The sequence below is a fragment of the Schistocerca piceifrons genome, chromosome 1, assembly GCF_021461385.2.
Source record: "Schistocerca piceifrons isolate TAMUIC-IGC-003096 chromosome 1, iqSchPice1.1, whole genome shotgun sequence".
Lineage (NCBI taxonomy): Eukaryota > Metazoa > Arthropoda > Insecta > Orthoptera > Acrididae > Schistocerca > Schistocerca piceifrons.
In genome coordinates, this window is record NC_060138.1 from 34,928,975 (window position 1) to 34,956,925 (window position 27,951).

At 44.1% G+C, this 27,951-nt stretch overlaps 1 protein-coding gene across 1 annotated transcript in view; it reads right to left on the reverse strand.

The window, feature by feature from the left end:
• Positions 1–13,884: 13,884 nt before the first annotated feature.
• LOC124775046 (vicilin-like seed storage protein At2g18540) overlaps positions 13,885–27,951 on the reverse strand; it is a 36,790-nt gene continuing 22,723 nt past the window's right edge. Inside the window, exon 2 of the mRNA XM_047249869.1 lies at positions 13,885–14,700. Within this exon, the coding sequence (XP_047105825.1) occupies positions 13,885–14,700 (816 nt within the window). The remainder of the gene's footprint in view (positions 14,701–27,951) is intronic.

The window sequence follows — 27,951 nt, forward strand, 5'->3', positions numbered from 1 at the left end:
GGGATTAGAGGCATTTGAAACTGAAGGAGTGACAGAAGTAACCACGTATTTTCCTACATTGAGGCCTAAATCCTCAAGTCAGTAAATCTGTTACTAACATTAAAACAATTTGCTCTAATGAGGATAAAATAATATATGTGATATTAAATAGGAAGAAATAGGTAACAAATTTCTTTGTGTCCTTCTGGACAAAAATTTTCGTCACGTAAACCACATCTATTCTGTGTGCGAGAAAATAAGCGGTAGGTTCCACCTGATACGCGAAGTGGCAAAAACAGTTCCGGCTCAATCCCTAAACATGGGATAATTTGTTAATCACGATACTGAAGTGTGCGGCCGCGTGGCAGGACAACACCTGAATACACTGTTGGTATTGTAGATAAAGGCAATGAGGTTAATGCACAGACTAAGGTCCGGAGAGTCCTCGTGTGAAATCCTTGTCTGACAAATATTTAACAATATATTCCTTATATTTGTATTAACTTACTATAGTTTTTGTGAACAGTAAAAACAAAGCAAGCAAATGTGATACACGCAACTAGAAGTGGGATAATAAGATCATTCAGAGGACAAAAATATAAGAATAGTCCATATTTTAATAGGTATGTATGGTTCAACAAGCTGCCACATACTTTAAAAATTTGTGAAACAGGGGGTTAGCTTTCCTAGTAAATACCTGTTTGCACTAAATGAATTCCAAGCTGAAGGCCCTCGATTGCAATATGTAATATGTAAAGATGAATGTATTGTGTATCACTACTGTATGTATTGTTTATATTAACTGATCACTCAACTAACGAATGACGTTTGGAAAAGGGACCAGCTTAATGATGGTAACAGTGCTTACTCTACCCAACACCACATCGAAAGTAGTTCACAGGTGCGACTTCTGAAGCATTCCATATAAAAACTGGCTTCAGACAAAGTGACAGGCTAACACTACTGCTCTTCAACTGTTCACTGGAATATGTAATGAGTGAATGGTAAGAAGATAATCAAAAGAAAATAAGAATTGTGTGTGCGACAAATGAAGTTTCAACTTCTTGGGGTTTGCTGATGCTCTTGCTCACCTAGCCAACAATACTCAGGAAATAATACAAGTTAAATCGCTACAAGAAACAGCACAGGAAATTGACCTTAAAATATCATTCGGAAAACAAGATTACGTTGTCTTATCCGACTTGCAAATTAAATTACAATATAACAGGGAATCGAAACTGAGTTACGTATTGGACACCTCCCCTCCCCCTTGAATTTGTGGCCGTGGCGACAAAGATTCGTGGAACATTCCTTTGTCTAGTTTATGTTACAAGGTGGCAAAGCCAACTAATGTGACAGTAGAATGTATGGTCGAGGTAACAAATTACCTAGTAGCGAAGACTAATATCTACATCTGTGCCATATTGAAAAACGGATGGGGGCGGGGGGGGCAATACGCAGCTTTTACCCAAAACTGTTAATAAATTTGAATATTTAGGTGAAATCGTAACAAACAATCTAAATGAGAACTAAAAATGGCAAAATACAGCAATTGAAGAAAGAAAAATACATTACTAAACAACTAAAAAGCGTGTCTATAGATGCTAAATTAAAAAAACTATGAAACAGTTACACGACCAGAAATAACATATGCAGCTGAAAAATCTTTAAAATTACTACAGCAGAAATGGACCAAAGACAGAAAGAAGAATTAGGAGACCAACAATATCTCAGTAAATGGGCATCGGAGAATATACATAGACATACATAAAATCATTGGATAGTAACTCCGAAGTAAACAATACACAAGAAAACAGAACTAATAACTAACACCATCAGGAAGTATCGCGTATCGTTCTTTAGACATCTTATGAGAACACCACAGAAAAGAATTAGTACAGGAGTAATAGAAAAGCTGTGGAATAGTAAGAGCAACATTAAATGCGTCACACAAATTTAGGAAGACATAAGAACTGCAAATTATAGAGGATAATTAAAAAACCAAAATACTGGAAGACAGGCAAACGAGACCCCAAACGAAGATCAGGGGAAGAACTACAGGAAGAGTCATCTCGTAAGAAGAAAGAAAACATCCGAGAGAACGAAGAAATATCGACCAGACAGATTAAAGCACCCTTTACGTAACAAATTTTAACACTCCTTGCACAACCACTGTGTTATTAATCGCCATATTTAATTATTACTGAACAATTGTATTGCAGAACACCACCAAGAAATTCTATAAACCTTCGTAAATTTAATGGAAGTGCTTACATCAAGTACATAACTTAATAATTATGATTAAATAGTCCACGGAGCCGGTCGAAAATGGAAATAATTCGTTTAGTCTCAAATTTTCGAGCAATGGTAAAAGGGAGCGCCGTGAGCAACATACTAAGAATTCTGATAGGAGGAAAAGCGGTGGGGGAGGATAGAGTGTGAGGAAGTTAGTGTAGTTGGAGACCACTTTTGTACGCGTTTCTGTAACAACTCGAGAACAGACTACTATTACAAATGCATACCGTTAAAACATTGAACTGCATTACATACGCTACAAAAATGCTCTACTCATTTTGTTTTAGTCTGCGCGAATACAGCTAGAAAATATTGAAGATCTCGTATTACACGGAGGCCCTGTAACTTTGGTGTTTCGTCTAGGTAAAGCGTGGTATTGCCGGCACCCCCCCTTCTCTCTCTCTCTCTCTCTCTCTCTCTCTCTCTCTGACTGAGAATAATAACACTTTTCCAGACCAATATTAACCAAAAAATTTAGCACACGAAGTTCTGCACAGTAAGCACAATCCAAATACGCAAAACCAAAACCCGTGGCATTGTAACTTCGCTTGACCTGTATTGCTTGAACGAAACCCTCGATACCAGATACTCACACACATCTCTGAAAACTGATACCGCACATTTCTCTTGGTCATTATAGCAGAAAAAAGAAAGCCCATAGTGACGAAAACAAACACATTGAAATCGTAAAAACCCATTACGTAAATCTTCACATACCATATCTAACACGAAGTCCACAGTAAAACAAACGAAAACTCTCCAGACATAGTAGAAAAAATATGACCAACCAATAATGGTAAACTGATGTCGACACCTACCAACCACTAACAACTGCCAAATACCAACAAGAAAACTTCCTAAATTAATGGAAAGAATCGTCCGTTATTGGTCGAACACCCTTCACCCAGAGCTTTTCGAGTTGGATGGATACGAAATCTGAAGTCATATGATGGAAGGAAAACCTGTAATGCAAAAATAAACAGCGCAGCCACTGCTGACAAAAATCAACCATCTATTGAGTCGAAACAGGCAATATAATAATGTAATATGTCTGATGTTTACTGTAAAAAAAATATTCACAATGAGCAAGCTATTAGACAAGTTGTATCAGAGGGCCGGTTCAATGAGTGAAAGATACCTTAATATCGGCCATTTTTATTTTTACCTGCATAACATGTTTACAAGAACATCAACTAAAACAGGAACACTGTCATTTTCTTAAAACTTAACCTCCCTGCAAAATACAATTTACAAGAAATATCAGAGTTCACTTACCATGGCTGTTAACTTGATGCAAAAGTCGTCCCCTCTCGCAAACACCAAAAACTCTCCTCCTCTCGCACGCAAACACCGAAAACTCTCCTCCTCTCGCACGCAAACACCGAAAACTCTCCTCCTCTCGCACGCAAACAGCGAAAACTCTCCTCCTCTCGCACGCAAACAGCGAAAACTCTCCTCCTCTCGCACGCAAACAGCGAAAACTCTCCTCCTCTCGCACGCAAACAGCGAAAACTCTCCTCCTCTCGCACGCAAACAGCGAAAACTCTCCTCCTCTCGCACGCAAACAGCGAAAACTCTCCTCCTCTCGCACGCAAACAGCGAAAACTCTCCTCCTCTCGCACGCAAACAGCGAAAACTCTCCTCCTCTCGCACGCAAACAGCGAAAACTCTCCTCCTCTCGCACGCAAACAGCGAAAACTCTCCTCCTCTCGCACGCAAACAGCGAAAACTCTCCTCCTCTCGCACGCAAACACCGAAAACTCTCCTCCTCTCGCACGCAAACACCGAAAACTCTCCTCCTCTCGCACGCAAACACCGAAAACTCTCCTCCTCTCGCACGCAAACACCGAAAACTCTCCTTCTCTCGCACGCAAACACCGAAAACTCTCCTTCTCTCGCACGCAAACACCGAAAACTCTCCTCCTCTCGCACGCAAACACCGAAAACTCTCCTCCTCTCGCACGCAAACACCGAAAACTCTCCTCCTCTCGCACGCAAACACCGAAAACTCTCCTCCTCTCGCACGCAAACACCGAAAACTCTCCTCCTCTCGCACGCAAACACCGAAAACTCTCCTCCTCTCGCACGCAAACACCGAAAACTCTCCTCCTCTCGCACGCAAACACCGAAAACTCTCCTCCTCTCGCACGCAAACACCGAAAACTCTCCTCCTCTCGCACGCAAACACCAAAAAGTCTCCTCCTCTCGCACGCAAACACCAAAAACTCTCCTCCTCTCGCACGCAAACACCAAAAACTCTCCTCCTCTCGCACGCAAACACCAAACACTCTCCTCCTCTCGCACGCAAATAGCAAAAACTCTCCTCCTCTCGCACGCAAATAGCCAAAACTCTCCACCACTCGCACGCAAACAGCAAAACCTCTCCTCCTCTCGCAAACAGCAACAACTCTCCTCCCTTCCAAACAATAAAAAACTCTCCTTCCTGTCAAACGACAAAAACTCTCCCCCAAACAACAGCAGTAACAAAACTCAAAACAGTAACAACAAAACTCAAGACAACAGCAACAAAACTCAAAACAACCGCAGCAACAACAACAAAACTCCTCTCAACAACAAAACTCCTCTCAACAACAAAACTCCTCTCAACAACAAAACTCCTCTCACCAACAAAACAACGCCGTAATATTTCGATCTCTCTCTCTCTAGTCAAGTAAGACGAATAACCCTCAGCTGTTCGTGTCATCCGTTGCAGCCGCCAGGCACATCACGTGACTAGATAACAGCGCCTCTTGTGGCGCCCCACCAACTGACCGTCTGACAAATTGGCAGTGTGTCGGTGTTTTGACTGACCGACCGACGAACTTTTATTGTCGGGATGTCGGGCGCGTCCGACCAGTCGACAACCGAACCAAGAAATTGTGTCGTGTGTAGCACGATCGTGCCAATCGCATCAGTAAAACTCCTGTTCTGACAAAGCTCTCGGAATTAAATACTGTTGTAATATACATTTCGACGTCCGAGGCGGACGAAACTTTAAGGACAAAGTTTTTAGTGAAATTCAAAGACTGCATATGATTTCGCGACACATCGTGCGAGGAGTATAACAATAGAGATGCAAGAAATGATGCACTTTTTTCATTTTCTAACGAATCCATAGTGGTTTCTCTATGCGCAACACGTGATTAAGTCTGTCTATCTTCTTTATTTCTGTTTTTACATTTTAATTTCCCTGTAGTCCAAAGTGTGGGATCTTTCATTTTTTTTTATTTATTTATTACAATTCTAACGCCAAGCGAGTTGGCGCAGGGGTTAGCACACTGGACTCGCATTCGGGAGGACGACGGTTCAATCCCACGTCCGGCCATCCTGATTTAGGTTTTCCGTGATTTCACTAAATCGCTCCAGGCAAATTCCGGGATGGTTCCTTTGAAAGGGCACGGCCGACTTCCTTCCCCGTCCTTCGCTTATCCGATGAGACCGATGACTTCGCTGTTTGGTCTCTTCCCCCAAACAACCCAACCCAACAATTTTAACAGTCACAAAATGTTTTATTTCTTATGCATCTGTACGGATGTAGATGTAGCAGATGTATTTACTAGATGATACGCGCCGCCCTCATGTGTAGTCCTTCTTGTTCAAATATGAAATGAGATTCTGAAATTTGCAGGTCATCTTTTGTACTACATCCGTAAGTAAATTAATAACGTTTTCGTGAACGTCTTTTGTTTTATTTATTTTAATTTATCATGATTTATTACCTCTGTCAGCTATAAATCTCGTTGTACGTTTCCCGAATAATTTTAGTTAATAATTGTAGCGGTATGAGAGTACTGAATCTTAGGTCTGCCGCCAGTGGCGAGAAATCGTAATACAGCTAACAGTCTCTCCTCGAAGTTTAGCACCTCTCTCAGGATTGCATTATTTTTCCTTTAACAAACGTTTTATGATGTCCAGCAGCTTCGAAATGCATTATTCACCCTTCTAAAATAATCAGGAAAATTATAAGCTCCCAGCCTGAACATGGGTGTATTTCTTCCCTTGCATTGGCCACTTCTTCGCCCACAGCTTTCTTTCTGCATTTTTCCCTTCTTACCTTTAAAACAGCCAATGCAAACCCCGTTATTATTTTTTATGAAAAACCAGGCCGGATCTCTTAGAACAAAAACGCAGTGAACTGAAGATAAAACAAACAACAGGGCGGCACTATAATCGCCGAGTACAGTCGGTTCGGACGTGTGGAGGCTGCGATCAATTTGGTCATTCTGTCATCCGATAAATTAGTGTGTAAGTGCAGGAGCCTTGTATACTCAAATATTGTTCATTTAGACCCTAAACCGATGACAAATCCGTATTTCCTGCTTTCCGACGCTGAGCTGTCTCTGTTTCCTTTGCCTGGTCTTTGATGATAGCCAGCGCAGCTGGATAAATCTTTTCGTTCTGGTGCTAATTTTAATTACTTCCGCTTGAAAAGTGGACAATTGTTCCCAAAGTACGGAGCACAGGTTCTTAGTGACACCAATTTCGTGGACAAATTGTGGTTCCCTATATCGGGACCAAATTAATTCCAATTTCGTAGGTGGGGGTGTAGGTTAGAGTTTAACGTGCTGTCGACAGCGAGGCCATTAGAGACCGAAAAATGGCTCTGAGCTCTATGGGACTTAATATTTATGGTCATCAGTCCCCTAGAACTTAGAACTACTTAAATCTAACTAACCTAAGGACATCACACAACACCCAGTCATCACGAGGCAGAGAAAAACCCTGACTCCGCCGGGAATCGAACCCGGGAACCCGGGCGTGAGAAGCGAGAACGCTACCGCACGCCCACGAGATGCGGACATTAGAGACCGAGCACAGGCTCGGACTATGGAAGGGTGGACTAGGAAGCCGGCCGTCCCCTTTCACAGGAACCATCCCGACATTTTCAGTACGCAATTTAGGGAAATCACGGAAATCCTATACCTAAATGGCCGGACGCAGGTTTGCACTGTCAACCTGCCGAATGTGAGTCCAGTGTGCTAACCACTGCGTTACCCCACTCGATAATTTCATAGTAGTTTGAAGGAACGATTCTGAGGTTACAAGCAAAGCTCCGAGAGAAACCGTGGTCAGCCACCCAACCGAACTTTCCTCAAGCATTGCCAGTAACCTGTCGTAATGTTGCTTCGGTATACTACATACCTGGTAAGATATAGTATTGAAACCCTTCAACATTGAAGTCAGAAGCCTATTAGGAGACATCGGAATCTGCTACTGCGAAATCTAGATTTTCGAGCTCTTTCTCTTATTCAGTTACTATCAGTGTCCCACTGTCAGTAAAGGACCCTATCCTACACATGCCCAGTTCACCGACCGACCGACCGATAAATTGTGCGTGTGTAGCTTGTTGACCGACCGACCGACCAACTGTACGTAATTTTTCTTTGCGGTTGGTTTGTTAGGTAAGACTAGCAGACAGCCGCACCCGCCTCCCCGCGACCCCATTCACCGTACAAATTGTGTAGTCTGTCCTGCAAGCCGCCCCACAACAGTTCCTTTTCAGTCACCACGCGCGGGGTTCAGCGCACTCCGAATGTGGCTAACACGGTAGTGTGCGAGGTAGACGAAATTTTTATGACAGAGTTTCTGGAAAGTTTTCGAGTCTTCAGATGTCTGTGGGACGTGCCGCGCGAGCAGTATAGCAATAGAGGGGTAAGAAATGAAGTGCTTCTTTCATTTTTAACAAATCTGTAGTAGTTTCATGTGGCAAACAGAGAAAATAAAACATACACAGTTTTGTGAATAATGGTTAGTCGTCTGTCTGTTTCACGGTTTTATTTCCAATACTCACCGGAAATGAAGTTAGATAACGTTAAATAGAGACAGATTGGATTTTTATTTCGTTTCAGATACGTATCGATAGTAGGAACTAAAAACCGAATTATAGACAGTACACGGACTTTCATTCATGAAATCCACTTGGTTCATTATTAGAAGTGTTACAAAAATCCTACCTATCGTCGCCTGTTCTGCTATGAAGAGCAAAGTGAAGGACTTTTCTTTTCTAACAACTGTTAAGTGCTTCACTTCTTATGAATATGTTGCTGAATATATAATATGCGCCGCCGCCATTTGCAGTCGTCCGAATCTGAAAGGAGTTTCTTGAAATTACAGGGGATATTATTACTACATACGAACATAAATTCATAAAGTTTACATGAATATAAGTTTCGTTTCGCTTCTGCTTTATCACGAATATTTCCTCAAGCAACTAAGAATCACCCTGCAGATTTCAAGAATCATTTTAGATAATAATTTTGGGGATTAACTGCGCTGAATCTGAGGTCCTCGTAAATTCTGCCAGTGGCTAGAAATTGTATGTGGCTATCGTTTGACGACGTTCAGGAGCTCCGAAAAGCATTTTTCATCCATTCTTAAATAATTCCGAAAATCTTCGGGTCTCTGCTCCGTAAGTAACAAAGCGTAGGTGCATTTGGTCCATTGCATTAGCCATTTCTTTACCCACAGGTTTATCACGGCTTTTTCTGGCTTTGTTAGTTCGAACAGCCAAGCCAAAACCCAATTCTTTTCCTGTGGAATACTAACAAGGGAACGTCCCCATCGCACCCCCCTCAGATTTAGTTATAAGTTGGCTCAGTGGATAGACCTTGAAAAACTGAACACAGATCAATGGAGAAAACAGGAAGAAGTTGTGTGGAACTAGGAAAAAATAGGCATAATATACAAACTTAGTAGTCCATGTGTAACATAGGCAGCATCACGGATAGTGTGAGCTCAGGAGCGCCGTGGTCTCGTGGTTAGCGTGAGCAGCTGCGAAACGACAGGGCCTTGATTGAAGACTTGCCTACAGTGAATATTTTAATTTTTTATTTTCAGTTCAGGCACTCACACAAAATCAACTTCGATCTACAAAATTCCAGGACATGTTCAGATTTGCTTGGACATATGCAGGATTTGACTGTCTACACACGGAAAAATTTGAAAACGTTAAAAACATATGTTTTGACAGAGCATAGGGAAAACTGAGCGACTGTGAAACTGTTGCATTCATTTGCTGCAGTTTGTGAAAAACTCTTATGTTTTCATCACTTTCTTTGGGAGTGATTATCACATCCACAAGAAAACCTAAATCCGGCAAGGTAGAAGAATCTTTTTACCCATTCGCCAAGTGTAAAAGTTAGGTGGGTCGACAACATATTCCTGTCATGTGACGCACATGCCGTCACCAGTGTCGTATAGAATATATCAGACGTGTTTCCCTGTGGAGGAATCGGTTGACCTATGACCTTGCGATCAAATGTTTTCAGTTCCCATTGGAGGGGCACACTAAACTTATTGCAGTGAACAGAAACGTCAATGAACGAACGGACAGATCAAACTTTGTGAAAATAAAGTAAAATTTTCCCTCAAGGGAAGACTTGAACCAAGAACCTTTTGCGCCGCAGCAGCACACGCTAACAACTGGAACACAACGATCCTGAGTGTACACTATCATTTATGTTGCCTATTTTGCGGATGGACTAGTCAGTTTGTATATTTTGCTTATTTTTTTCATAGTTCCATACAACTTCTTCCTGTTTCTCGAGTGATCTGTGTTGAGTGTTTCAAGGCCTATCCACTGTGCCAACTTATAACTAAATCTGAGGGGGGTGCGATGGGGAGGTTCCCTTCTAAGCGGTATCGCGTAGAACAGAACGTCATAACCAGCTCTAGGAGCTGGGCGGCGCTGAAATCATGAAGTGGGTCGGGACGCGCGTTGTGTAGACTGTTACGAAATTTGTCGGTCAGTCAAACTGTGTAGAAGAGCAGTTGATGTTCGGGCGGGCTAGTTTTGCATGACGGAGTAATCGAGCACAGACTGCCTGGACAGACTGCCCGAACCAGTCAACAGTGGCCGAGCGTAGAGGCCATGGCCAAGTCATACGTAATGTTAGTTCCAAAAACGTTAAACGTACCTTCATCCCTGCGCAACTACATCCAGCACAGGATTCTCATTCGTGGTGTATTTGTAATCATGCAGAGTGAGGAAGTATTTGCAGTAACAAGTAAAACTGAAACCAATGCGTAAACGTAGAGGAAACGGGAGTGTCCAAAAAGAGAAGTAAGGAATAAATATTTGTTGTAAACTAAAGAAATTCTACAGCATATGTGTCACGCGTAAGCTGACCAACGTTTCTGTTTTTCCAGTCGCGAGCAACTCATTTAAAGAAATACAGTTGTATGAAATTCCACACTGACATCTCCTTCAGGAATGTAGGTTGTAATAAAAAAACGAAGTTTGTTGCAATGTGTGCTAAAGACGTGACACGTTTTAGAGGTGAGAGGTGTTTCTGATGACAGTTCCAAAGAAATAGGCTAAGAATTAATTGATCAAGTTACAAATTATCGAGAACTCAGCGTTTCAGATGTTACGTCAAATATTTCTACTGTAAGTGTGCATGTCAAAGAAGAGGCTTCTTGCAGCGTGAAACGGTACAAGATCTTCTGTTATTAAGTAAGTTATTAATAAAAAATTGTCTACGATAGTTGATATGCGTGGACTGATTGGTATAAAACAGGGCCGGCCATAAATTCTGCACGCGTGCGGTGCTCCTGCACATATGCAACTTTCGGGTCACAGCGTGCACGCCGCAGCAGTCAGCGTTCATGTAGTGCATGTTTCTACGCACAGATGTCGCTTTATCCACTTGCTGGGATATTCTGTACCGGCGCATTCTAGTGCTCTTTCCACAGCTAGCAGGCCAACCATGGGAAGGTATTTAGCGTATTAAACATTTAAAATACTGTCACAATCTACTCATTGAGACGTCTACTTTTATGTTAACAGTTTAACTCAGTAAGACAAGTAATACAGTTAACAACCGTGGATTTTTATTAAGGCACCTTGACTGACGGCACGTAAATACGCGTAATGCTTTTGATCTAGTATTTAAGAAAGAGAGTAATTAGACTCCCAAGAACCTTATTCATGATTTAAAATAACATTAAACTAATGCAAGGTTTCCTATAACTAATTCTCGGTGCCCTCAGTTACTCACATAATTTGTCTCACTGACCTCTGAACAGAATAACAGCAGACCTCTCGATGATCACCTGTTATTTCAATACCATTATTGCTATATCTTTCATCAGTTACGTCTGAAATCTGCATAATAACCGACAATTAGATGAATGTTATGTTTTATCGACTTCAGCTGAGCGTAGCCCTTCACGCATTAAAAGAAAAACCTAAATGTAAGTATACATTGGAAGAATCGCTTTAATGACCAACTTTCCTGACAATAATGTAACATGGAGCAGAATGAGGCAATGATGCACAGTTAGTAAACAATAATTTTTAATTATGAAAGGAATAAATCCAAACACGTTTATCACTGGTCATGAGAAATGATAACCGAGTTGATGTGTCTCATCCATTTTCTTAAGCACATTTAATTTTGCTTGCCGTTCTTCACTGTTGAGTACACTACACTCGTCTTTGTGGTATGTATTGTAGTGTCTTTCAATTGAAAACTTACACTAGCCGCTTATTATTCGGCGGCACAGCATACACTGAGAGTTTTCACCAACGGCTACAAAAAAGAATTGCAGTTCCCAGTCATTTTTAAACGACTGAGAACATAGATCTCCCGTCATTTAATTTTTCACAGTATTTGCCATTTCTCAGTACTTCTCTGTTAAGGTTAAGGTTACGGTTACCAGGGGTAAACGAGACTGGGAATGTTGCGCTCTTGCTTGTACCACATAAACAGGGAAGTGGAGCCCCCTCCGTTCATTTAGGACACATGTCCAATAACAGATGCCGCTGTCGCACATGTGCAGCACTTCCACACGTCTGCACACTGTGCAGCGTTTGGCCGGCCCTGGTATAAAAAGTGCATTATTTGACATAGCACATTACGTAAGCACAGATTGGTCTCTTGTGAATAACATTCTATTTATAACCGAATTCCCGGACGTTAAGCTGACAGGAGTAAATACAGGGTGTATAAGAGGACAAGAAAAAAAATTCCCGGATTTCTCGGTTAAAATTACACTTTCTCCCGGGTGAAAATACACTTTTTCCTTGTTAAGTGACAGGGTACTTTTCCTCGAAACTGTAAAATTTATCAATCCCTTGAATGGTTCTGGTTTTATACATCAGTGTAGTACTTCTCGGCTCTTTAGAAAACCACATTCAGTAAAAAAAAAAAAAAAAATTTGGAAACGTGTATGCTGCATATTTTCGTGTTACGAAAGTGTAAACTTAAATTCCGCATGTCACTTTCTGAAGCATTGAAATCAAGCTTGCAATGCGCTTTTGTAACCAGTCATAGCTCATGTCACGTGATCTCACCAGCCGATGACATCGAATATTCGAGCATAGGACACGTGATAGCAATACCACCGTTAAGTAGTGCGTGCACACAGATAGGAAACGTTAATGGTTTAAATTAATATACATATTGTTACTACAAGAAAAGCAGAGTTTTCACATATAATCTTGGTCTCTATGATTAATAAGCTGCAAGAGAAGCTAAGCTTTCCCATATCATGTTGATCTTTTTTGCGCACGTTACACTTAGACACATCCCACAAATGTGCCAGTAAAATTTTTTAACAAGGACATGACTGATCTTCTGAGCTCGAAATTTTTCTAAATGTTCGTACCAGACTTGATTTTTAAATGAGTCAAACGCTCTGTGATTTAAGGAATTCATCGTAAATTCTCGCACATAGTTCATCTTACATAAAAGAAAATTTACTTTGAAACTAACGCTTTTCAAATAACCATTCGCAATATTTTCCCGCGACCTGTTAGAGATAGGTTAGTCTCAGTAGCCAGCGCCAGATAACAGGCGCCAGATAACAGGCGTCACCGCGCTTGCGCAGCTACTAGGATTCTGGAAGCTCGTATGTTCGTAGGTGTAAGACATTAAAAGATCTTACATTGTCATAAAAGAAAGAAATCAGAGGAAACGCAAAGAGCATCGGAATTTCGTGAACCACACTAAAACGCGTAATTCGCCTTGAAGTGCACATTCGTATGTCCAGATTCGAATGTAAATTTTCTTGGCGTACCAGTAATGTATCATTTCATCTTTGGTTCTTCATTATAACATAATTACATACGTGCTAGAAGGTGAAAACATGCACTTTTGAAATGCAGCAAACAGTTGAAACCAGCCAGTAGTGTGGAATTAAACAGTTCGTTTCAAATAAATTGACTGCCTCAGCGGAAAAGATTAATAAAAGCCAAATCTCCTTAGCAAAACGACAAGAATAACTTGATTGTTCTGTAAGGCTATTGATGCTTGACTGTCTGAAAGGTGGAAATAAAATAAAATCTGAAACTAGTAACATATTTTAGCCTTCCGTACTCATGTCAATGTGTTTTAATTTAAATCACTTGATAGCTCCCAACCACAGAAATCCTACCCCTGCGGGTCCGGGGGTTAGAATAGGCCCGAGGTATTCCTGCCTGTCGTACGAGGCGACTAAAAGGAGTCCATCCCCCTCACGGGGGTAGTTAGCGGCTGCGTCCGGAGACGGACGGTTCCACGACCTATAATTGTGGTCTTTTTGGATTTTCACTTCTCGTTTCTTCCTTCCTTTTGTTGGTTCCTTTCTTTGCTCTTCTCCACCTCACTGTCTTCCTTACTCTTTCCCTTAACTTCTCCTTGCCTTCTTCTCCTTGCCTTCTTCTCCTTGCCTTCTTCTCCTTGCCTTCTTCTCCTTGCCTTCTTCTCCTTGCCTTCTTCTCCTTGCCTTCTTCTCCTTGCCCTCTTCTCCTTGCCCTCTTCTCCTTGCCCTCTTCTCCTTGCCCTCTTCTCCTTGCCCTCTTCTCCTTGCCCTCTTCTCCTTGCCCTCTTCTCCTTGCCCTCTTCTCCTTGCCCTCTTCTCCTTGCCCTCTTCTCCTTGCCCTCTTCTCCTTGCCCTCTTCTCCTTGCCCTCTTCTCCTTGCCCTCTTCTCCTTGCCCTCTTCTCCTTGCCTTCTTCTCCTTGCCTTCTTCTCCTTGCCTTCTTCTCCTTGCCTTCTTCTCCTTGCCTTCTTCTCCTTGCCTTCTTCTCCTTGCCTTCTTCTCCTTGCCTTCTTCTCCTTGCCTTCTTCTCCTTGCCTTCTTCTCCTTGCCTTCTTCTCCTTGCCTTCTTCTCCTTGCCTTCTTCTCCTTGCCTTCTTCTCCTTGCCTTCTCCTCCTTGCCTTCTCCTCCTTGCCTTCTCCTCCTTGCCTTCTCCTCCTTGCCTTCTCCTCCTTGCCTTCTCCTCCTTGCCTTCTCCTCCTTGCCTTCTCCTCCTTGCCTTCTCCTCCTTGCCTTCTCCTCCTTGCCTTCTCCTCCTTGCCTTCTCCTCCTTGCCTTCTCCTCCTTGCCTTCTCCTCCTTGCCTTCTCCTCCTTGCCTTCTCCTCCTTGCCTTCTCCTCCTTGCCTTCTCCTCCTTGCCTTCTCCTCCTTGCCTTCTCCTCCTTGCCTCCTCCTCCTCACTGCCTCCCCCCTCACTGCCTCCCCCCTCACTGCCTCCCCCCTCACTGCCTCCCCCCTCACTGCCTCCCCCCTCACTGCCTCCCCCCTCACTGCCTCCCCCCTCACTGCCTCCCCCCTCACTGCCTCCCCCCTCACTGCCTCCCCCCTCACTGCCTCCCCCCTCACTGCCTCCCCCCTCACTGCCTCCCCCCTCACTGCCTCCCCCCTCACTGCCTCCCCCCTCACTGCCTCCCCCCTCACTGCCTCCCCCCTCACTGCCTCCCCCCTCACTGCCTCCCCCCTCACTGCCTCCCCCCTCACTGCCTCCCCCCTCACTGCCTCCCCCCTCACTGGTCTCCGCCTCGGCGTTTCAGACAGTCTGTCCTCTTTCTCCCTCTCTTTCTATTTCCTCTTCTTCCTTCCTCCCTGTGCGTGCCTGAAGGCCGACCCACGCGTTCGCACGCGTAGCCGGTGACGGGGTAACGCGTAATTCCCCGCCCTGTGTAGACATGTAAGGCACGCGCATACCACCTGGTAGAGGCCAGGCCCGGGGAGGGCTGATTGCCTGAGCTGATTCCTTCTGACCATGCCGATTGGTCCCTCCGTCTGTTTCTCGGGAGGTGTGACCTGAGGTGTAAACATTCACCTAAGGTGGGAGTGCCCTCTGAGAGGGTCCCCACAAGGAAGGAGCGCGCCATCGGAGACGCTGGCAATCATGGGGGATTCCTCTGCAATGGATTCTACTCCATCGCTTTCGACTTCTGCCCAAAAACGGAAACGTGACCAGCCACCAGTGACAAAAGTACTACCGCCTGCCCCACAGTTCCTCATCGTTTCTTGATCTGAGGACGGAAAGGATTTTTCCTCTGTCAACCCTTTCGTTATCCAGAAGGGCGTAGATGCCATAGCCGGATCTGTCAAATCTTGTACCAGGTTGCATAACGGTACCTTATTACTAGAAACTGAGAGTGCCTTTCAGGCACGAAAACTGCTTCGGGCCACACTCGTGTACACGTTCCCTGTCCGGGTGGAGGCCCACCGAACTTTGAATTCGTCTCGTGGTGTAGTCTATACTAGCTCCCTCGACGGATTGACTGACGAGGAGATTCAATCTTTCCTCGCTGAGCAGGGCGTGACGGCTGTCCATAGGGTCATGAAGAAGGTCAACAACGACCTTGTACCGACCCGGACACTTTTCTTGACCTTCGATAGTGTTAAGCTGCCATCGCGCATCAAGGCGGGCTACGAGGTTATTTCTGTTCGCTCCTATGTCCCGACACCTACGCGCTGCTACCAGTGTCAGCGTTTCAATCACACTCGACAGTCTTGCTCCAATGCGGCTAAATGTGTCACTTGTGGCAGGGATGCCCATGAGGGTGACTGCCCACCTCCGTCTCCTCGTTGTGTGAACTGTCAGGGTGACCATGCCGCATCCTCCCGCGACTGTCCTGTCTATAAGGGAGAACGCTGTATCCAGGAAATTCGAGTCAAAGAGAAAGTGTCCACCTCGGCTGCTCGCAAGCTATTGGCTAGTAGGAAGCCCACGCTGCTCCCAGCGGGGAAATACAGTACTGTCCTCGCCTCTCCTCGGACTACTAGGGAGGTAGCAACCCAGACATGCGATCTAACCTTCAGCACCACGGTCGTCCGTTCGGCCACTGCTAAGATCGCGCGGTCGACGACTCCTCTTCCTCCCATCACCCCACAGACACCAGCACCTTCATCAGCTTCTGCTAAGATGAAGACCCCGAAGTCAGATGCATGGGCCTTCAAGAAGGAACCATCCCGTGCAGACTTCCTACGTACCTCGATCTCTCAGCCTTCGACTGGTACTTCCACCAAACGTCCTTCCAAAAAGGCTCATAGGAAGCACAGTTCTCCTTCTCCGCCACGGCGCATTTCTTCTCCTACGCCACTCAGCGGTTGCCGCCCCAGGCCGTCATCCGTTTCGCCTGGCCGGACCGCTGGTAGCCGTACATCTGGCCGTTCACCGGCAGAGGAAGCTTCCCCTTCCGGCCATCCTCCCGAGATGGCCGATGAACCTATAGACCCAATGGACGATGACTGTCCGCCTATTGATAGCGGCGGCTGTGCTCGCTCGAAGCCAGGCCCTCAGCGGCCTTCGAGGTGACCCCTTCTTTCATCTTCCTTTTCTTCTCACGATGGCACTTATTCACTGGAATATTCGCAGCATTCGCTCCAACCGAGAGGACTTGAAGTTGCTGCTCCGCTTGCACCATCCGCTCATCGTAGCCCTCCAGGAAACGAAGCTACGCCCATGCGATCAAATTGCCTTGGCACACTATACCTCTGTGCGTTTTGACCTACCCCCTGTGGTAGGTATCCCAGCTCATGGAGGGGTTATGTTGCTGGTCCAGGATGATATTTACTACGATCCCATCACGTTGCACACCGGCCTGCAGGCAGTTGCCATCCTCATTACTCTCCCCACTTTTACGTTTTCCTTTTGTACCGTCTACACTCCATCGTCATCTGCCGTTACCGGGGCAGACATGATGCAACTTATTTCTCAGCTACCTGCACCATTTTTGTTAACTGGAGACTTCAATGCCCACCATCCCCTTTGGGGCTCTCCAGCATCCTGCCCGAGGGGCTCCTTGTTAGCAGACCTTTTCAACCAGCTCAATCTTGTCTGCCTCAATACTGGCGCCCCTACTTTTCTTTCGGACACATCTCACACATATTCCCATTTAGACCTCTCTATATGTACTCCCCAACTTGCACGCCGGTTTGAGTGGTATGCACTTTCTGATACATAATCGAGCGACCACTTCCCGTGTGTTATCCATCTCCTGCAGCATACCCCCTCTCCGTGCTCCTCTAGTTGGACCATCACCAAAGCAGACTGGGGGCTCTTCTCTTCCAGGGCGACCTTTCAGGATCAAACCTTCACAAGCTGCGATCGTCAGGTCGCACACCTCACGGAAGTCATTCTCACTGCTGCTGAATATTCCATCCCTCACCCTACTTCTTCTCCACGTCGCATACCGGTCCCCTGGTGGACCGCAGCATGTAGAGACGCTTTACGTGCTCGTCGACGTGCTTTACGCACATTTAAACGCCACCCTACAGTGGCGAATTGTATCAATTATAAACGATTACGTGCTCAGTGTCGTCGTATTATCAAAGAAAGCAAGAGAGCAAGCTGGGCTGCTTTCACAAGCACCTTCAACAGGTTTACTCCTTCTTCTGTTGTCTGAGGTAGCCTGCGCCGGCTATCTGGCTCTAAGGTCCACTCACCAGTTTCTGGCTTGAAGGTCGCAAATGACGTCCTTGCGGCCCCTGAGGCTGTCTCCAATGCCTTCGGCCGCTTTTTCGCAGAGGTTTCGAGCTCCGCTCATTACCACCCTGCCTTCCTCCCCCGCAAACAGGCAGAGGAGACTAGGCCACCTAACTTCCGCTCCTCGAATTGTGAAAGTTGTAATGCCCCATTCACCATGCAGGAACTCGAAAACGCACTTGGCCGATCACGGTCCTCCGCTCCAGGGCCTGATTCTATTCATATTCAGATGCTGAAGAACCTTTCTCCTGCGGGTAATGGTTTTCATCTTCGTACATACAATCGCATCTGGATTGAGGGACATGTTCCCGCATGCTGGCGCGAGTCTATTGTTGTCCCGATTCCTAAGCCGGGGAAGGACAAGCACTTGCCTTCCAGTTATCGATCTATCTCGCTTACCAGCTGTGTCTGTAAAGTGATGGAGCGAATGGTTAACTCTCGATTGGTTTGGCTGCTCGAGTCTCGACGCCTACTTACCAATGTATAATGTGGATTTCGTAGGCGCCGCTCTGCTGTTGACCATCTGGTTACCTTGTCGACCTTCATTATGAATAACTTCTTGCGGAAGCGCCCGACAGCGGCTGTGTTCTTTGATTTGGAGAAGGCTTACGACACCTGTTGGAGGGCGGGCATTCTCCGCACCATGCATACATGGGGCCTTCGCGGACGCCTCCCTCTTTTTAGTCGTTCCTTTTTAATGGATCGACAGTTCAGGGTACGTGTGGGTCCTGTCCTGTCTGACACCTTTCGCCAGAAGAATGTGGTGCCACAGGGCTCAGTTTTGAGCGTCGCTCTCTTCGCCATCGCGATCAATCCAATAATGGATTGCCTCCCAGCTGATGTATCAGGCTCCCTCTTCGTGGACGATTTTACCATCTATTGCAGCGCGCAGTGTCCATGTGTCCTGGAGCGCTGTCTTCAGCGTTCTCTTGACCGCCTTTACTCCTGGAGTGTCACCTATGGCTTCCGTTTTTCTGCCGAGAAGACGGTCTGTATTAACTTCTGGCGCTACAAAGAGTTTCTCCCACCGTCCTTACGACTCGGTCCCGTTGCTCTCCCAATCGTGGAGACAACAAAATTTTTAGGCCTTACATTTGACAGGAAACTTAGCTGGTCTCCACATGTGTCATATTTGGCCGCCCGTTGTACCCGTTCTTTAAATGTCCTCCGTGTTCTCAGTGGTATGTCGTGGGGAGCGGATCGAACCGTCCTACTTCGTCTATATCGGTCGATCGTCCGCTCCAAGCTGTATTATGGGAGCTTCGTATACTCCTCTGCACGGCCATCCATCTTACGCCGCCTCAACTCCATACAACATCGGGGTTTACGACTTGCGATCGGAGCATTTTGTACTAGTCCCGTAGAGTGTCTTCATGCTGACGCTGGCGAATTGCCACTCACCTACCGGCGCGATATACTGCTTTGTCGGTATGCCTGTCGGCTACTGTCAATGCCCGACCATCCATCTTATTGTTCCTTTTTTGACGACTCTCTTGACCGTCAATACAGGTTGTATGTCTCTGCCCTCCTACCCCCTGGAGTTCGCTTTCGTCGCCTCCTTCAACACCTTAATTTTTCACTCCCTGCAACCTTTCGAGTGGGCGAGAGCCACACGCCACCTTGGCTCCAGGCTCAGGTCCGCATTCACCTTGACCTCAGCTCGCTCCCAAAAGAGGTTACCCCCGGTTCGGTCTAACACTCCCGTTTTTTGGAACTTCGTTCGAAGTTCATCGACATGACTTTCATTTATACAGATGGCTCTAAGTCCAATGACGGGGTCAGGTGTTCCTTTATTGTCGGTGCACAAAGTTTCAAATACCGGCTCCATGGCCATTGTTCAGTCTTCACAGCTGAGCTCTTTGCCCTCTACCAGGCAGTTCTTTACATCTGCCGCCACCGACATTCTGCTTATGTCATCTGCTCCAATTCCCTGAGCGCCATCCAGAGCCTCAGTGATCCATACCCGGTTCACCCTTTCGTACACCGGATCCAACGCTCTCTTCAGCAGCTGGTGGACGTCGGTTCTCCGGTTAGCTTTATGTGGGTTCCTGGCCATGTCGGTATCACTGGGAACGAAGCTGCAGATGCCGCGGCCAAGGCTGCGGTCCTCCAGCCTCGGACAGCTTCTTGTTGTGTCCCTTCGTCCGATTTTAGCAAGGTCATTTGTCGGCGCATTTTATCGCTGTGGCATGCCGATTGGGCTGCACTTACAGACAACAAGCTTCGGGCCTTAAAACCTCTTCCCGTGGCTTGGACGTCCTCCTCACGCCCTTCTCGGCGGGAGGAGGTAGTTTTGGCCCAGTTACGAATTGGACACTGCCGGTTCAGCCATCACCATCTGCTGACGGCTGCGCCGGCGCCGTTCTGCCCATGACGGTCCAACACATTTTAACGTCCTGTCCAGATTTTAATACACTGCATCTTGATCTTGGCCTGCCATGTACTCTAGATGCCATTTTAGCGGATGACCCAGGAGCAGCTGCTCGCGTACTTCATTTTATCAACTTGACAAACCTGTCTAAGAACATTTGATTATGCTGTTTTTAATCCTATGCCTGTCAATCTGTCTTTTATCATGTTTTCCATTTTAGTTGCTGTTTTAAACTTGTGCCTCACGGTGCATTCCTAACATAGTCTGGGCGCTAATGACACTTGAAGTTGTGCGCCCTAAAACCACAAAAAAAAAACAAAAAAAGAGCCGTCTACCCCATCTAACATTTTCTGCAGTAACTGGTACTTGGGTTTAAGCAGTGTTTCAGAGTAGACGAAAAGGTGCTTGAAGCGGACTCAGTCTGTGTGTGTTAACAGAGCCATCAAGACATTTGTCTAACCACAGTTGGAAGGACCTACAATTATAGCTCGTATGCTGTTGTGAAGGAGTGCTCCATTCTTCTTCTTCTTCTTCTTCTACTACTACTACTACTACTACTACTACTACTACTTGGTCTTCTGGTCTTGATCATCACAGAACCAGTCACCAACAACAAAGTCTATGCAGCAAGTGTGCATCACCCAGCCTGCCATGATACCTATTGTGCTACGTACTGGCGTGCAATAGGCTTTTATATGATAAATAGTGTGTGTGTGTGTGTGTGTGTGTGTGTGTGTGTGTGTGTGTGTGTGTGTGTGTGTGTGTGTGTAGCCACTATAGTGCAATCACCTTACCAACTGAACTAAAACGGCTACACGACAGAATGAATTCCACATGGTGTATTTAAAGGGAAGTGTGTCACATACAGTACATTAACGTACATAAAGGTGTACTAACGTGCATTAACAATTGTGACATTTTTGTCTAGAGAAATGAAAAAGACAAAGAGAAATTTAATATTATAAATATATTTATTTACTCGAGACATAAAATTATGATCAGCATGGAAAACAATAAGTTCATTCTTTTTCAAATGGTGCAACAGAAGTACAGTATTTCGAAAAGAGTTGTTTCTTATATCCCTCAAATTCAGCAAATGTATCTCATAATGTTATAGACCCATTGAAATAGTTGGGTATGCCATCACTAAATTTGAGTTCAACATTCACAACACTTATTTGAGGAATAGCACAAGACTTCGGTGCTGCCGTTATACAGGTGCTAAGACAATGGTCTATATCTTCTATGTGAATGCTACATGTCTGAAGCCAGTTAATGATGTTACTGTATACAGCTTGAACACATGGGCGCCATCTATTTAGTACTAGTTACTGCCATGTCTAGATTGAATAAGTTATCAACAGTCGAGTGCTGCATGAAAATACTATGACCCCCAGCACATTTGATATCCTCTCTACTTCGACCATCATCAGTTATTTTGCTCCCCAAATAGCAAAACTCCTTTACTACTTTAAATGTCTCATTTCCTAATCTAATTCCCTCAGCATCACCCGACTTAATTCGACTACATTCCGTTATCCTCGTTTTGCTTTTGTTGATATTCATCTTGTACCCTCCTTTCATGACACTGTCCATTCCATTCAACTGACCTTCCAAGTCCTTTGCTGTCTCTGACAGAATTACAATGTCATCGGCAAACCTCAAAGTTTTTTTTTTCTTCTCCATGGATTTTAATACCTACTCCGAAATTTTCTTTTGTTTCCTTCACAGCTTGCTCAATATACAGATTGAATAACATCGGGGATAGGCTACAACCCTGTCTTACTCCCTTCCCAACCACTGCTTCCCTTTCATGCCCCTCGATTCTTATAACTGCCATCTGCATTATCATACTCTTCTATAAATGATGTAGTGAAATGTGGCTAGTCCTCCCTCAAATGTCTACATCCTTCACATTCATCTTGATGATCAAACATGTGACGATGCTTTGACGATGACAACACAGCAAAGACTGAATGTGCACCGCCAATCAGGTCATCTGAGTGGTGAAACAAAATAAGTCGCCGTCCTTGATGACAGTAGTTGAGTGGACGTGACGCAGTTGGCCTTCATTCCAACAAAATTCAAACTTCCCGCCAAAATCCGACATCTTGAATGACGCCCTCTGCTGGTGGCTATGTGACTTAGCCAGTTGGACCTCGTGGCGAACACACCTGCATGATATTGTTGAAGTAATAATAAAGACAAGTCAAGTTTTACTGTCATTATTGTGCTGGAATTTGAGCTTGCCGCCATTTTCTACGGGGTTGGGGTTTAGGTTAGTGGACGTACCCCAAGTGGTCTATATTCCCGCCATTTTCGTGGTGTGATGCATTATCCTGCTGGAATTTGAATTTCCAACCAATTTTTTTCTGGAGGGTTAGGTTAGTGGAGGTAGCGCAATTGAGCTATCTTCCAGCCAAAATTCAAACTTCTCACCAAATTCCGCCAACTTGGATGACGTCATGCACTGTTGCTAAGTCTAGAGCCGCCATCTTGGATGACGTCATCGCCGTCATTTTGAACAAATTTGCAACAATGGAATGTCGGATAGAACATACCTTGTCCCCCTACTGTTGGTATCCATGTAAATGAGGCAGCCGATATAGCAGGCAATGCTACAGTCTCCCTTCCTCGGCCCACTGTTCGCGTGGTGCCCTTCACCGATCTGCATTGTGTCTTATTTCGTCGTGTTGCTCTTTTATGGCACGCTCATTGGTCTACACTTCCCGCTAATAAATTGCGGGATGTGAAACCTCTTCTCAGTGCTCAGACATCTTCCTCCCGAACTTGTCATCTGGAGGAGGTAATTTTAACTAGACGCTTGATAGGGCACTGACTTTTTCGCCATTGACATCTTTTAAGTGGCGATGCTCCCCCACTTTATCCCCACTGCTCTCAACTGTGGATGGTGAGACACCTTTTTCTTGAGTGCCCCTATTTTACTCCACTACGAGCCCATCTACAGCTGTCGCCTGATATGCCTTCCATTTCAGATGATGACACGCGCTCAGCTGATCGTGCCTTCGAGTTTATCAGTGTCAATGAGATCACGTCTGTCATTTGAAGCTCTTTTTGGGAAAAACAACCCCCTCTCCTACAGTGGTTTCCTAAGTTTCCCTTTGGTTTTTTAGTTTTCCCTCTTGTTGAGTTTAGATTTCATTGCTGCAGATTTCCCATTTGGTTTTTGTACCCTTCCCTAAGTCGCAGAATGGGCGCTAATGACCGTAGCAATTTTGCGCCCTGAAACTGTAACAAGATAAACTGTGAAATGAAAAAAACTACTTCCTTAAGACATCGATTCCCTGTGATACATGCACAATATAGTTTCGCAGAGGTGTATAGCATCCTCTGTTCATATCCGATCACGGTTTAGAAATTATACTATGCCTGCATCAGTCCCATACAAAATGATCTTTAGTAACGGAGAATACCTCTCACAAGGAAACTGACCAACGCATAGCAACGATGTTCGACATGTGAAATTACAAGACATGCCGTCACTAAATCTGTAAACAGAACATCTGTCAAGCAGATGTATCCATGGGAATTCAGTATCTCACAAACTGTCACTAACATAGAATCAATGTAATTATGAAACTGAAGACTCGATTTTATGCCAAAGATGCGGCAGGTTAATGGAGTACCTTGCAAATATCTTCGTTCATCTAGAGGAAAGTGCCGAAACAAGATGGGCGTGTTTCGTCGTCGTCGTCGTCGTCGTCGTCATCGTCATAACCACACACACATGAGATGGAACTTCTCTGATGGCAGATCTGCTGTTAAAGATCGCGAGTAGATAGTTCTCTAAGCCTCAGACATAACATACAGTTGAATACGAGTCGAACACAGGTTATGCCACACAACTGATGCACCCCAACAGAAGGGAAAATTTTTTAAAATGATCTGACGCAACATCTTCCTCTCTCTAGAATGCATCTACCATTCAATCATCTACCATTAGATCATACTTCGTTACAAACTCATCTCAACCGGTCATTCCATCCACTTTCTGTCATCCTGCACAGATGCAAGTAAGTTTAGGCGCAGATAGAAAACTACCAACACAAACAAATCTTCACAAGCATCCCATACTTAGGCATAGTATCACAAAAAGTAGCTAACTTATTAAAAAAATATTAAAATATTTTTCTCCACAAACGGCAAACTTGGATACCACTTACCTCACGCAGGGAACACAAACAAGCCAATAACATAACACAGTGGAATATATAAATTACAATGTAACAGTTGCCCTGCATTTTACATAGGAAAAACTGGAAGAACCTTCCACACACGGTATAAAGAACACACAGACACCTTTCGACTACACCATTTTGAAAAATCTACAATAACTAACAACATGTATATTAATAAACAGACTTGACGACATCCACAACAGCCTAACTGTACTTCACACAGAACCCAACAGTAAAAAATTTAATCTACTAGAACAGTTAGAAATAATGCTACACAAAGAAAAATGTTCCGAAAACTTGTTGAATGAACAGAGTTTAACAGCCACAATTTTTTTTACACCTTCAAAAGTTTATTTTTTCCTGAGAAATCAAATCCATAATAGTACGAACAGCTGACAACCTACAACATGGTGCCAAATAATTATTTTCATAATACCTGTGTACTAATACTATCACGTTATCTTCTGTGAAACAAGAAAATCGATTATATTTATAAGTAGAACATCTGTATGAACGAGAATCTGTGGCAGGTTTACGTTCTGCTACTACAATGTGCGAGAAAGTGTGTGACTATGTATATATCTCAGTATGTACTGCAAAATTAAAGACGTATATTGTGTATACCAACTGCACAACAGAAGCAGACATCATACAATGTTAAACTGTAAGTTATTTTCATATTATTAACGCTGTTAAACTTACATCTAGAATATACCATGTTGTAACAGAAAAATGTAATATCAACAGGCAAACAACTAAAAAACATTATGTAAATCACTAAAAAGCACCTGAAGATGAGCCTCCAGTGCTCGAAATGCATAGTGTAGTAAATAAACGCAACTTGTGACTGAAGGCGGTTTGTTCTTCATTTTATTAAAGAATTCTTCCAATATGAGATGGCACCCTTGTCATCGATGGATTTCTTCTCCAGTGCGTTGTATGGAAGAATGGTGAAACACTTAAGTTAATGCTAACCAAATACGTTGAATACTTAAGAAGACACTACAGCGGAAGTGCGACAAGTGTGGTGGTCGATGGCTACCCAGAAGACTTGCCCACCAAGAGAATCAAATATGCTAAGCACCTCTGCCGAAGCAAAAGACACACTACTCCTGAGGTCTTATTTACCGAGCTAATGATGGTGACTATGACTCAGGAGCAGTTCCTTTCCAGAAATAAAGTACATCTCATTAGCTTGCTTATTTCGAGGCTCGAAGATGAAGGCTTCTCAGTAAGGCAAGCTACTGAAGACGCAGACCACCTAATTGTTGCCACAGTGCTTGAGGTTTCACAGGAGCATGAGAAGGTTGTGGTTGTTGGTGAGGATACGGACCTTCTCATCATGCTCAATGCCCTAGCCACACCATCAGCAAATATATATTTCTTGAAACCTGGAAGAGGAAAGACCTCATCAAAAGTATTTGATTCTAACAGTTTCAAACTGGCAAAGATCAGGTCACTCATATTTCTTTACCCCATAAGTGGATGTGACACAACTTCAGCACCCTTCGGTCAGGGCAAGAAGAAGGTGGTCAGTCTACTGGTCAAAAATGTCTTCTGGAAGATATCAAACCTTTCTTAGAGCATGACACTCAAGCTGAAGCTATTGTCGAAGCTGACCTCTGATTTACGGAGGTATGGCAGGAGAGACTTCAGACAACTTGCGATTCGACCTGTTTTCCAAAGCGATTATGAAATTCAGATTCACCCTAGCATCCCTACCACCAACGTCGGAAGCAGATCGCCAGCATTGCTTGTGGACCTACTTACAAGTACAAATGTGGATAGGACACCAGATGGATCCGCTCCTCTGGGGATGGCAGGCTTCAGAGTTTGTCTTGGCCTCATTCCTACCTCCAAAGAACCAGCTCCACATTCTCTTCTCTCAACAAGACAGTCAAACGTTGACGTATGTGAAATTTGTGTACATACCTACTTTTACCTTCTCATCTCATACATTCACGTAAAATTCTGTAATTACGAAATATAATAATCACTACTTAATTTCAAGGAGTGTGTCTCTCTTCCTGTGTCCTTCATATCAGTTGAATGGGTATCACTATATTATATTGAGGGTTATGAACGGATACCACGTTCCTGACAAGACAAATTTCACAGGGGAGCTAAAAAAATAACCTTTAATAAAAATTTTGATTGTTTTGATTTTTTATTTAGAGATAGTCACTTATTACTCACAGGTTGTGCATTGTATTTTTTGCATCATTTTGTTCTAACATGTATTTTTTCCACTTGCAAGTTTTTTTTGAGTCAGAACTTTCTCTGACATCTGTCAGGTACGAGGTCTCAGTTCTTAACCCTCAACATATGAAAAACTTTAATATTTTTCAAATTTTACAAAATTTTAGTATTTTATTCTATTACTATATTACATAAGTACAAGAAAATTGGTTGCTATAGTTCTGTGTTTAAAAGACTGTACATAAGAATTACTGAAGAACTACATTTGAAATTGATGAGAAATGGTCCAAATTTAATGAGGAGCAGTACACAAATGGGTGGTTCAATAAATTCACTTTTGGTTTCATCGAATGCCAAATTTCTCTCTCCATATCTTTTTTCTGAACGACACTATTGATAGGTGGGTTAGTTTCTACGATAATACCAAAAAACAGAGGTTAAAACGAAAAATTTTTATGAATATGTGAAATTGGTCCAATTTTGAAGAACACTAGTATGGAAACGGGTGGTCCAAGAAATATACGGATGGTCTCGTTCAATGCAGAATTTCATGCCCTACAATTTTTAATTGCACTGTTTTCGATTTGTGAGTCATTTACGAGATATAATCACGAAACCCAAAAATACCACTTTCTAGGGTACATTTTTGCCCCCCCCCCTCCCCCCCGCACTTTTCCACAACTCGGCTGTGGGGGAAAACCTAGGATAGTCATACTGGGACACAAACGAAGCCATTAAAACAATAAAATTTTTGTAGCAATTATTTCCGATTGGAATGCTAATTCTACTGGACTAATTGTAAATACTGTTTGTTAGGGTGTGTGTGGCAACGGCGCAGTGCCGTATCACGCGAATGAACGCCACAATAGATAACATCATATGCACTAACCGTCGCATGCAGACGGCCGACATAGTAACCAAAATATTGGACATTGATTTACTCCAGGGTATAACTGCTCTCGGAACACAATTCAGAGGTTGCAATCACATTCTAGGAAACTGTCGATGAATAACAATGACAGAAATAATGGACGCAGTATATCGGGACAAAACACGGGGCCTGCGCCTCACTGGACGCCACTCACGCAAAATCATACCGTGAGCACTTTAGAGGTGTCCCAGGAATGGTCCTCAAGCAACGCTGGTGGGTCATACTAAAACCGCCCCCATCGTACTCACTACGACCGTCAGAAAGGGGGGCGAGT